Source organism: Epinephelus moara, chromosome 10 (genome assembly GCF_006386435.1).
Source record: "Epinephelus moara isolate mb chromosome 10, YSFRI_EMoa_1.0, whole genome shotgun sequence".
Classification (NCBI taxonomy): domain Eukaryota; kingdom Metazoa; phylum Chordata; class Actinopteri; order Perciformes; family Serranidae; genus Epinephelus; species Epinephelus moara.
In genome coordinates, this window is record NC_065515.1 from 37561201 (window position 1) to 37574542 (window position 13342).

General features: G+C 40.4%; 1 protein-coding gene across 2 annotated transcripts in view; it reads left to right on the forward strand.

Moving 5' to 3' along the window:
- The window catches only part of LOC126396276 (carboxyl-terminal PDZ ligand of neuronal nitric oxide synthase protein-like), a 262435-nt gene that overhangs the window by 164832 nt on the left and 84261 nt on the right, over positions 1-13342 (forward strand). For both annotated transcript variants that reach the window (XM_050054220.1, XM_050054221.1), the window contains one exon: positions 9969-10138. In XM_050054220.1, the coding sequence (XP_049910177.1) occupies positions 9969-10138 (170 nt within the window). The remainder of the gene's footprint in view (positions 1-9968; positions 10139-13342) is intronic.

Here is a 13342-nt window from a genome sequence, read left to right on the forward strand (position 1 = left end):
ACACACACACACACACACACACACACACACACACACACACACACACACACACACACACACAAGCTGAACATGTACCTTCTACTCAGTCAGCATCCCATTCTTACTGGCCTGCATTTTGTATAACTGTTAAATACTGCTGCTCTGACCTCAAGAAGTTTTTGGAAATCCTGATATTTATTTTCTATCTTTTATCAGAAAATGTAGCCATTTGTGTTTACTGCTTGTTCACTATGTAATAACTTTAAACAATCAGAAGGCGACATTGGACAGAAGAGCTGCAGTGTGTTCAGGGTAAATGTTTTGCGGGGGAGTCCTGCATTTTAATCAAAGTAGCTGAAAGGGAAAATGTATCTGTTGCAACCTTGAAGCTCCTTCAAGGTCCATGAAGTGAAGTCAGTGATAAATAGATAGCATGGGAAACAGCTATAAAGGTATCTTCTTTTGTTGTTATACCTTTATACAGAGTTGTTTTTGGAAGGTCAGCTAATGCTGTCTGTGACGTATTTTATCGTGTGTAACACAATGTCTTTAGGCGGTTTAACAGATGTAAACAAAACAGAACAGCAATAGGGAAAACAGAGGCAGGCAGGCGTGCGTAGGTGGAGCTGGACGGTTGAGTGTTCAGTGTGCTCGAGCGGCGACTGTGCTGATGGAAGAGGTGGAGGTTCTTCGTGGTTGCAGATGTAAAAATGTGTGAATGCGTCTTAAATCAAGAACAAAAAGTGTTAGAGAGGAAACTCCTGGAACAGTTTTGACATCCAAAACAAGCTTGTGTTTTGTTTGTTTGTAGCAATGGCGCTACATTTTAAGGTCTCAGCAATTGTTTGTGGAGTAAAATCAATACAGATAAAACTGATGGCTGTAGCTTCAAAAATAAAACCAAAGATTTACAATTCCTTTGAAGAATTTGTGGCAGGGTTGTAGGTTTGGGGTTTAAAACAGGATGGAAGATGGAGTTCGTGGAAGAAGAAGCCAGGATCCATTGGCCCCCTTGTGAACAAGGTTTCAGCCCAGTAGTAGAGCAGAGCATACCTCACCTCATCCTTTTAGGAAGACAAGACATACAAACCAGGAGGGAATGGTATTTTTAGGTCATGGAATAAAAAAAAAAAAAGATATATGGAACTGTATCATCAGGGCCTTGGTGGAAATTGAATATAAAGTCCAAAAATAATGCAAAATCTGAAATCTTGACAGCACATTCCCTAGTGCACACACACACACACACACACACACACACACACACACACAGTCATATGTCCTCAGATAGCATAAGCAGATTGCACTGTACACGCAGTCCATACACACATACACAGTGCTCCTTCCTGCCTGCATTGTGCCAGAGTTGGCGAGCAGGAGAGGGAGCTGGATGCTGGAGTGAATGTCACGGATGAGTCAACCCAAAGAAAGAAGGCACCACACAGCAACACTGGTGGGCTGAGCTGCTTTTATCTGCTGCCTCGTGCCTGGACGGGACGGGCTTCACTGGAGCCCAGGGACACGTGGCTCTGAGAGGGGTCTGAGAGGACAGACATGGGGATTCGTCAGTCGGAAGAGTCCACGATCGGAGCTCTGTCACACCATCGTTCCAGTCATTACAGCTGCCAGCCAGCGCTGGTCACCCTCCCCACCGCGATCTGAGAGCACCTGTCGGGGGTACGTTATCTCCACATCCCCCTCCAGCCCTCCAGAGGCGACTTCTCTTTCAAATGCTGATGAGCCCAGAGATCACCCACGCACCATAACTGTACATCCACACATAATGGACCCCACATGCATACCAACTCAGGCCTATACACACACACTCGCACACTCGCTGTCATGGTGTGTTAAGCAACACAAGAGCCGTCACGCACAGCCAATGAGCTTATCTGGAGAACTAATTATCATGGCAATGAAAGGAGAAGGGATAGAAGAGTGGGAGATAGCGGATTAGAGGAACGGAAAGCTGGAAGAAAGCACGGATATGGAGGGGAGGAAGACGAAAAGATGGATATTAGAGGAAAAGGGGAAAAAAGGAACTTGGGCTGAGACGAGAGGAGCACAAAAAGATAAAATGTAGAAGTTGTGAGGGGATGGGGAAGTAGGTTGAGCAGTAGGGAATCAGAAGAAAAAGCCAGTGAGCAGAAAGTGCAGAGGAAGAGATGTTTTGTACTAGACGAACGTTCATGTGCAGCGTTTCAGAGCAATTGTACAAAATGCTACAACATCAAATGAACAATTTAATCTTATTAACAAACAAATAACTGTGTAGAAAAACTGGCTTTCATCACTGTCTGGAACTAATAAAGCCCACTCACTGGAAAATAATGCCAAACTGTGGAATACTATTATTACAGTACACATTAACATGAGACATGGCAGTGCCACAGGCATGCAGTTCCATTCAGCAGCTCAGTGATCACTAAGTACTGAACACTGAAATAAAGCCTTCAGGACATGTGAAGTTGTCAGCAATATTCAGAAATATTAATATACTGTGCAAAAAGTGTTTTTATGACCAGGCTATTTCGGCTCATTCAGTTTGACTTTCCGACTTTGTTGTCTTTACAAAGGAGACATGCTGCCCAGATGTTTCCAATGCAGTTACATTTGTTTAAGTATGTTTCTACATGAAGAAGAAGGCAGATCATGTCTCTGGTATATTGTTATAACTTGTGTGGTCACCCATGTGCTAGAAAAACAAAGTCATAAAAATAAGTTGGACGCATTGCAACAATGCACATATTAGCGTAAAATATGAATTTTGTATTGCACTGCGTATTTCAAGTCCTCCTCCAGACACATTTTAAAATACTCTGCTGTGATTAATATTTTTTTTAACGTGATTTTCCCACATAAAAAGTTTAAAGGAAAAAAAACGGCAGAGGGGCTGGAGGCAGATCTATTCTTTCTCCCTCACTCGAAATTCTGGATTTGGCCTCCACCCCCCACTGTGGCTTGCACTAGGTGTCACTTTCTGCTTTATCCAGCGCTGCTTGTGCTGGGTTAACCAGTTAAAGAGCAGTACGCATCAATAGAGGAAATATCGTAGAGATTCAGACACACGTTTGAGCCTCAGTCAGACCCCAACTAAGATTAGGAGACTCTTTGGCCAATTGTATGTGAAACATACAATATCTGCCACAGTGTTACAGTGCATTTACATTGGTCTGATTTACAGATTTGCTCTCAAAAAACTGTTTTCCGAATTAGACAGCAATTGACTTTTGTATTATTGATGTATCTAATCTAGCTTGTTTGAATCTCAGATTTCAGTGAAATGCACAAACTTTGCCCCTTAAGTAGAGGAATGTGAAAACACCTCTCTGGTGACAAACTTTGCACAGATACAAGTCAGCATAGTCAAGGTCAGACATTGTAGGGGACATAAGAAGACACAAGAGGAACACATTTTTTAGTCGGAGGGGGACGTAAGATTTCCTAACATAATAATGCTAATACAAAGATACATTTCAAGAGCCCATTAGTACTGCTCAGGAGTCCACATAGCCAGTTGGTTAAAGGATAAAGACAATGTATTAGTGGTCTAAGATGCATGCCCCATACATCATTCAACTCTATCTCCTCTCTTAACTTAAAAATAAAGGCAAAGTACCAACAAAATACATTAAAAAAACTACCAATTAAAGGCCAATCAGCTGATGAATGAGAAACAAGTGCAGTTATTAGACCACATACTGTATATAACACAATCTATAAATTTAGGCCACATGTCAAAAATATCTCATACCATTCATGGTTTAGTTTTTTTTTTTTAAAAGAGCATCTTAAAATAACTTGATTAAAGCAAGTGATTATATAACCAATAAATGACAGGTACAAATGGATGTATTTTGATATTTCTATTTGCTGCATAGTAAAAAAAAATAGCTGCCTCGCCACAAGGAACTGTGCCGTTTTCTTCTGACCGTTTCATTAACTTTAACCTGAGAATGTCAGCGAGGGCAAAGAGGAGGTGAAGTTGGAGAGGAAAAGGAAGAAGGGGGGGAACAACAGGAGGAAAATACTTTTGCAACAGAGGGCAGGAGGAAGGGCAGAATTGCACAGCGCTGATTGCTGAGTAGAAAGGTGGAGAAAGCGAAGTAGTAATGGAGAAAGAGGTGACGGTAGTGCTGGCAGCAGGTTATCAAGCATGAGGTTTAAGTGGAGGGGGAGGACAGCACTAATAGCAGGGGGCACAGAAAGAAGAAAGGAAGTATAAATGGAGAAAGGTGGGTGAGGATGAAGGTGGATGTGGGATAGACAGTGGAGGTGAGCGGCTGAAGGAGAGGATGAAGAGGAAGGAGATGAAGATAGAGGATGGGCGGGGGGAAAGATGAAACATAGAGGAAACAGTTCGCAGATACAGGCAGAAAACTACATTGAATACTCGATCGGATCTGGAGTGTGAGTGACTCTGTGATGACATTTGTAAAAATCTGCGAGTTGAAGCACTTTTAGTCGTTGAAGACCCAAGTTATGTATTTGATGTAGAATAAACTTGTACTCAAGGTCAATCTTCATTTTGATGAATAATAGATAAACTTGATAAGCCAAAGTTGATCTTAAATGAAAAGATGTTTAATACAAATCAAATCAGATCAGAGGAGCCCTTGGCACACCACACGTGCACGGACAAAGACATTCCAAAAACTTCCAGTAACAATAACAACTAGAGAAGCAATTTCTGAAGAAATTGCGGGACAATAACAACTAGAGAAGCAATTTCTGAAGAAATTGCGGGTGTGAATGCTTCAAGCTGAAGCCACACTGCAATGCTGCCTTGAATACAATAAAGTTTGAATGATTTGAGCAATGCTGCCTTGAATACAATAAAGTTTGAATGATTTGAATGTTTGAAAGTTTGTTGAAAAGCTGGCGCCACACTGAATAGCTGCCTTTAATAAAATAAAGTTTGAATGATTTGAATATTTGAATGTTTTACTGAGATTTATGAAATCCAATATGGCCGCCGCCTAGTGACGCCACAATATGCAAGATGAGTTAATTTACTCCCATCAGATTCCCCTCCTGTTTTTTGAGGATGAGATGACAAAAACAGCACAAAAGAAATCTACTGTGTAAATATGTTCAAAATGATGTTTTACTGAGATTTATGAAATCCAATATGGCCGCCGCCTAGTGACGCCACAATATGCAAATTAGATGAGTTAATTTACTCCCATCTCAAACTTTGGGTCATGATGAATAGTTTTCTCATTTACAGTATGCCTTTATCTCTCACCACTTTCAAGCGACAGTCTTTTGAAATGTTGAAATGAAAATGGAATATTTTCCTGATTAAACTCTGGCACGTAAAGGGTTAAAATGGAGATTGTGCCCCTGTCATGTCTGCATGTAAGATGTAGACACGCACACACATCATGTTTCTGTGAGTTTGTGTGTGACAGCGGTTGCCATGGTAAATAAGTAGGTGCACCTGGCAGAAGAGCAGAGAGAGACAGACAGAACACAGAGAAGAGACTTCTTTTAGTGGAGATTTAACTCCTCGAACAAGTTCTTCCCATTCCCAAACCGTTGATAAAGTTATACAGAAGATCTGTTTAGCAGCAGTTGAGGTGGCATGTGTGCGTCTTTAAAGCCGATACAATAAACGGTGTAGGAGGAGATGTTTTTTTTAAGAGCATGTTTGAGGCGAAATCTTACTTTGAAAGGGCAAATAGCTCACTTCCTGTTGGAATTAGGTCATGGGTGTCAGCGCGTGATTTGTATGTCGAACACGCCAGTTTTGGTTTGATATTTCTACGACATTCCTACGGGCCACAGTGGCCATTTTAGTGCACCTAGGTGGCGCTAGAGAGCCCATTTTGGCACTTTAGGGGTTAATAATGTGTATTTGCTGTTTCAAATGAAGATTCTGCTGCTGTAATCTGTCCTTTAAAGATTGTGAGACACACAGACAGAGAGAGCCGTGTGTGCGTGTCTGTGTGTGCAGCCGTTGTCATGGCGATTAATGACTTGCCTGCACCTGAGGGGCACACAGAGAGCTCATGAGAGAGCAGATCAGCAAAGGCTGTTTATAATGGGTTTGAACTCCTCGAACAAGTTCTTCCCATTCCCAAACCGTTGGTCCAATAATGAAAATAAAGTGATGGTGAGAGAGATAAACTTCTCGTGAATGCACGTGTCATGTTTTATATTTCTAGTGTCAAAAATGTGGTCACAGGAGCGAGTTGCAAATGTGTTGCACCTCAGCTGTTTCCAGAAATTTCTCCTCTCAGTTTACATGGGAGTGAATGAGAAAAAAATCAGCATTCCCTTTGCTTTGGAGCCACTCAGCAAAAATGTGTACGTGTGACAGATTCCATGTCAACATTTCTGTGACCAGGACAAATTTTCCTACATTTTTTGGTATAAATTGTGTATGTTCAGTGAAAATTGTGGGCGTATGAGCGAGTTGAAGAGAAAATTTCTTGATGAGTTTACAGCTGCTCTCCACTCCGCGATGACATCACCCACTCTAGCTCACGCAATAGACACCTATTATAAAGTCTGAGAAGGGCTGAAAACTTCATGTATTTTAAACTGACTTTGTAGAAAAACTAAAAGAGATATTGAAAATATAATTAGTTCCTGAAAGTCGACAGCAGCGTGAACGTTTGAGAGTTGGAATGGAGTTTCTACGTCAATGTATGAATTTGTGATGTGTGGGTGAAGATGAGCGATTTGGGAAAAATCGGGAATATCTGGGAAAGTATGAATGTTAGAAACGTGAAGAGTCGTTCCAGTCTTGTCCTAATTCAGCTGAACGTTTTCATGTTTGAATGGTTTGAATCAGTTGAAGTTTGTGGAACTAGTAGCGGTCCAACCGTTTTCGTTCCATTGGATTTAATAGGAATCGGAATTTAAACGTTGAATTCCCGGGAAAGTATGAATGTTATGGAAAAATCTGAAAGTTTCCAATAATGTCCTAATGAAGCTGAATCAGAAGAAATTTGAATGGTTTGAAATGGTTGAAGTATGTTGAAGATAATTGAAGTTGAAAAACGCAGCGGAAGAATAATAATAAGAAAAATAAAGAATTTTGGTAACAGAAGAACATTGGGTTTGAATGCTTCCAGCATTCACACCCAATAACTTAGCCATATATAGTGTATTTCAAATGTCTAGACATCTACAAGGTCCTCATCAGTATCTTAACCTTCAGACACTCTGGGGCCTCCTCACATGCCTGCATGCAGACAGTGAAGGGCGCTGAGGACGGCGGTACCTAAACCATGACCCTGGATGCATCATACATTCAAACAGTTACTGTTATTATACATGACGACATTCAAGCATTTTCATACTGAATCATTTTTCCACAACAGCATTTTTAAGCGTTAATACCTCATACCTACTTAATTTCAAACTCTACTTTTATGTCCTTTGATTTTCTAGACAACCATTTATCTGATCAACGTTACATTTGGGTGTTTTGCTGGGGACCCCGGGAGGTGCAGTGTTGTGTGTGAGCTCTTGAGCTCAACAGGACATATTTATTTGTAGTACAGAAGTACACACTGTGCAGTGTATTGAGATGGGATGCCTATTAACTGTAATACAACAGAACAGCACTCAGGGTACAGCTCACTCACCGTTGCTAGCTACAGTACATTCAGGAACAAATGAGGAAAGAGAGCTAAGAGACCAGACGTGTTACATTGAAACAAATGCAAACATTTTCATCATCATTGATGGTAATTTCGGAACTGGGGCTTTTGTTCCCGAAAACAACTTAGTCTAAAAATCCTTAGCTGTCATTAGATGATGCGTATACTCTAGCATTACGAGGGAATGGAACAATGTTATGGCAGGTGTATTTCTCAGAACCTAAGAAACGGCAATGTTGAGATTGAATTTGTTTGGATGAGCTGTTCTCGAGAAAGGTGTAAGCAGCAATACCAAAGGCCAAGCAATCGGTCCATACCAAACAGGCATTGCATCATTATGGATTAAACTATTGAGATCCAACAAATAATTTGTGAGCATTAGAGGTGTTGCTAGGCATATTTTTGAGCTTTGCAGAAGGCCAGGTTAGCTGTTTCCCTGTGCTTCCAGTCTGTATGCTAAGCGAGGCTAACTACATCCTGACTTTATTTCTGTTCATAACACAGTGACATAAGAGTGGTATTGATCTCTGGCCATATTTTCACATAAACTTGCTGTTACTAAACACACAATGAATGCAATGATGCTGTAAATGCTGAGGCTTTAGTTCTGTAAAAAGTATATGAAGTGTGCAGCCACTTTACCTATGGTGGATGAGAAGACTTACCTGTTGTTATTTGCTCAGTATTTGAATTCAAGTGTATGATTTTGCTGTTTCATAAATAAATGCATTCCACTTAGCAAATAAAGTGAGTAATTATACCCACTTAGATCCTTTCTTCTTTGGAGTAGTTGTTGTAAAGTGATTGCTTTTTTAAATGAAACGTATCATATGAAGCTGTGTGAGAGGCAGCCTTGAATGAATGTTAGTAACTGCCACCTATTCTGGATAGAAATAGCTTTGCCACTTAAGTGAGCACGGCCCCAGTGGATCCAGGCAATCATATATTTCTGCTACAGTCAAGTTGCCAGGAAGCAAATGCAATTCTATCTCGTGGGCTGTTGTCAATAACTATGCTTAAACAAGAAAATGCATCACAACTAGCACAGTGGCACCTTACATTTCCCCTGTTATACAGTTTACTTTGAATTGAGTGAGGTTATACACAGCCTCAGGCTTTGTAGTCAGGAGAAGAAGTAACTGTGACAACCAGCATTATAGTTGTTTTCTGGTGAATTGCCATGGTGAGGCAACTCAAAATGAAATAGTAAAATATTCAACAAAACTCAGACTGCTGAAGGCAAAGGCAGTCTTTTGATTCTGGGGAGGTTTTCAGTGTCCATTTAATGAAATCAACAGGGGACCTCTTGGTAAAAATGAGACTTTTTCGTGTTGACTTTATTGGAATGGATTTAAAATGTAGGATATCTGTATTGAAACAATACACTCAAACACTATTACTCAAGTGTTTCAGTGTACTGATCTGCTACAGATTTTAGCAGCTTTTGACTGTTTTACTGAACTGAATCAGATGGTTTCTACAGCCAGGCAATATATTTATATTATGCCATTATTGTTATATGACACTAGATATCGTCCTAGATTTTGAATGTTGCAAGTTTATTATTTCCTGGTTTTAAAGGTTGAATTACAGTAAAGTGATGTAATTTTCCCAACTTGCCAGACTGCTCTAGCTGTTCTACAATTAGCCTTTGCCAATTTACTCATTATATCCACATTACCGATTATTATTTGTCAAAAATCTCATTGTGGAAATATCTTGTGAAAGCACCAACAGACCCTACAATGTTGCTGCAAAATCAATATTTAGATATTTGAATAAAAGTATTGTGATATTTGGGTTTTCCATATCCCCCAGCTTAATTGTTTCCTTTGCCAAAGGTAATTTAAAGACTCTTCTTGCAACAAACAAGTGTGGAGGGCAGAAAAAGAATAGTACCAGTGCTCCTCATAAACTGTTTTGTTGCAGTCTGCATTGATTTTGTCTCATACACGGGCAATATTGTTGATCTCCATTGTTAATGATATCTGCTTCAGAGAAAACACAGTCTGTATCCAATCTGGTCCAATTTGTCCCATTAAAAATGTATTAACAGTAATGAGAGCACAGTTTAAAAACTCAAAACACAAAATGGAAACGAGAGCGCTGGCAGCACTGTATACATTTTTTGCATTTTCTAACAGCTCTTATTTGCATGTTGTACCTCTGAACAGTTAGGACATATATTTAAGCTACAGTCTTATTACATGATCAAGTATACAGTATTCTGTGGTGCTGTGGATAATGTTTCTTACTTGAATGTGTTCATGTGTGTCCGCCCATGTGTGCCTGTGTACATGCCCATGTCCACATGTGTGTATGCAGGCGTGCGTGCTTATCCACCTGTATGTGTGTGTACTTTCCTCGGCTCAGCTCGGGAACTAACAGGCGCAGAGAAGACGGCGACTGTCACAGAGGAGACGGATATCGATGCGGAGGAGACGAGCCAGGTGTCAGCAGCAGAGGAGTTAAACCTCAATAGAGGGGTGACTGATCTGGACGCCACAGCCAAGGCACCTGAGCTGAACCAATCGGAGAGCAAGGTAAATCAACAAACTCGTGTTTGTATGTGTTTGTGTTTCTGCACCTCTGACCAGCAGAGGCCTGTTTCAAACCCCCTAGTGATCTTTGTCCATGTGTGGCACCAACATGGCACTGCTGTGGACAAATAATGTTTGGAAAGCAGTATAGTTCAGAAACATATAAATAGTGTGTGTGTGTGTGTGTGTGTGTGTGTGTGTGTGTAGTACAGTTCAGGAACATTATGTGTAAACCTGAGCAGAAATTGCAAGCTAACAGAACTAATTTCAGAGTTCCTTTAAGAAATGGTTTTGGAGTTTTGGCAGTAACTTCTTTGCAAGTTTGGCTTCTTGCATCAAGTTTTGATATTACGGCTGGGCCAGAATCACACACTCTGAATTAAATAAATTTATCAATTGCACAAAAAAGTACAATAATCAGTCAAATTTTGAAAAATTGTTTGGATTTTACACATTTTTTGCTGAAACATTGAAACTGCAGAAAACACGATTCATGTCACTGGAGAATTGCATCCAGAACGACAGTAAATCTCATTTTGTCCCAGCTTTCCCAGTTTGTAGATCACAATCCTTTCCAACAGTTTGGTGGCAAGACTGGAGGCTATGGTTGCTGTTCCTTTAAGAGGGGAATGATATTGATTAAAACTGCTAAAAGCACTGGTGAAATCAGAAAGATTATAGTTTTGTATAACACCATGTGTCAGTACACAGTTTTTAAGACACAAAGTTCAAGAGAAACATTGATCGTAACCTTTGGTCCGCTGTTAGCAACTGTGGACATTCTTTGGACATGAAATTTTAGCCTTTATGTTCTAATGTATGTCTTTCTTACATATTTCTAACATTGCTCATCTATATATTGTTTCCTGTTTACAGTACAGGTTGTAGGCTGTGTGTATAAGCCTGCCCTTGGACGCCTATTGCAGATGAAATTCCTCTCCCTTTCTGCTTTCTCCCAACACGGTATTGTTAAGGGCAACATCACTGCATCTTGGGTTTAAGGCTGCCCAAGACGATTGTGATTGGTTTGGAAAAAAAAAACAAATAACTTTTCCTTTGTGTGGAATTCTGATCTGTTCAGCAGGATCTATCTCCAGCACTGGCAGCGCTTAAACAAAGTGTGGAGATAGGTCTGGCTATGCAAGACTAACATTAGTTTGATTTGCGCTGAGAAGACGATAAAACTTGACTATCTAGAGGAAGTAAAAGTCATAACAAGGTTTCTGTAGGTGAATCAAAGGTCAAAGCAGAAAAGAGAGACCAGCATTAAGACCAACATTTCTCCAGACAGGCACTTAAATTAATTCATAAAAATAAGAAATACGGTAAGTAGTTAAGGGGACTGACTGCTTTTAAAGTGTTTTTTTTTATGTGTTAAGGCTGACTTTCCTGCAGCACATCTTGCAGTCAGCGTCACCAAACAAGGACGTAAAAATTAAGAATGGCATTTCCCTGTTGGCCTAGAGGTTAAGGAGAGAAAGGTCCACACAAGGACGGCTGTAAAAATACGTCTGTGCATCAAAATCTTAAGTCAGTTCACGTTAAGGCTTGAAAACCTGGCAGGAAATCAAATATCTGTTCTGTCGCTTCGGGTCAGGCTGCCCCCTGAGTGTAACAGAGGATATCCAAAGTTTACACAGGCTTTCACATTTTCCGGTTTTATTTCTTTGAGGTTCTCTCATTGACAAGATTTCTTCGAGGCTTAAAAAAAAAAGTTTTACTTTGATTTGTTTTACATGCCTGCATAAACCACCAGTAAAATGAAGTTAACACCTAGTCTGTGTTTGTGTGTGAGCATAGAAATAGCTCCCACTACTTGGTTTCCATTCAGAAGCTGTCAGCAGCATGTTGAGCTCCAAGACTACTACGCGAGTCATCCAGTTCATGTGTTTGTACGACCTCATAGTGTTAGAGATTTGATATAGCTCAGTCAGACCGTCTGCTCTTTGGCCTGTGGAAAACCACCACCAGCAGTCTATGTACTGTATAAACAGAGAAATGCTCTCTGTCGTGTCTGGAAGTGTGTGAGCGCGGCTGTTTGGCTCAGCTAGCAGAGCAGCGTCGTAGCATAGTGTTGTGTTTACTGGGATCCACAGTAGTATGCAGAGTGTAATTGTGTTTTTGAGCAAGGCAGCGGTGGGAAGACGACACCGCATGATGAGGGCAGAGAGGGGGTGAAGCGTGATGTTTATTACACTACTCTCTGCTTTGAGACCTTGGACTCGGCATCAAGTTGGCAATGCTGGTGTATAATTATTTTATTTTTGTTTTGTAATAGATCCCCTCTGCCTGGTTTGTCTTAGTGAGGTAGTGGACAATGACAGAGGGCTGGCCTAAACTGACTCCATGTGTTGTTTTGTGCACTAAAAAATGTTTATATCCTCTTTGTTATGTTAAAGTGAAATATTTTTTGGGTTGTTTATTTTATTGCAACATCTCCTTCAGTTTACAATCCATTTGGAGAAATGATTGCACTCAGTATTTTCAAGATGCAACACTGTCAACTCAACACTTTCAGTGTGTTTCATAATTTTCACTACATAGCTGCTCCTGGTAAGTAGAGTGTGATCAACATTTTCATGTAGGCAAAGATCTTGGTTAAAGTGGACCCATCATGCTTATTCATATTTGTATTTTGGGTTTCTACCAGAACATGTCTACATGCTTTAATGGTCAAAAACACTGTATTTTCCTCACACATTTGTGCATGAACACCTGTAATCAACCTCTGTGTGAAATGTTCCATTAAAGCGCCTGTCTTTTAGCCCCCCTTTCAAAAAAAAACAGCCCAGTCTGCTCTGATTGGTCAGCATTCCCAGGTTTTCCACATCTCAGCATCTCTGCATTGTCTTGGCAGCTGGGGACATTACTGTAACAGAGTATAAGAATCACCAATTAAATCTTCTAAACACAACTGGATATGTTCCAGAAGGAACATGATCCAAAATCACAGAGATATTAACAACATCAGCAACCAAGATTATGTTTCCCTGATGTTAGCATGTAGCTACATGTAGCAGTGTACTTGCAGTCGGGGAATGACTGTGTACAGCGGTACTTTCGCCCATACAGTATCACCAATAAAAGCTTCTAAAAATAACCAGACATGTTCCAGTAGGAATAAGGAGAATCCAGGAGAAATTAAAAACACTGGTATCTAAAATTACATGTTTCCCCAAAGCTAGCATGTTGTTACATGTAGCAGTG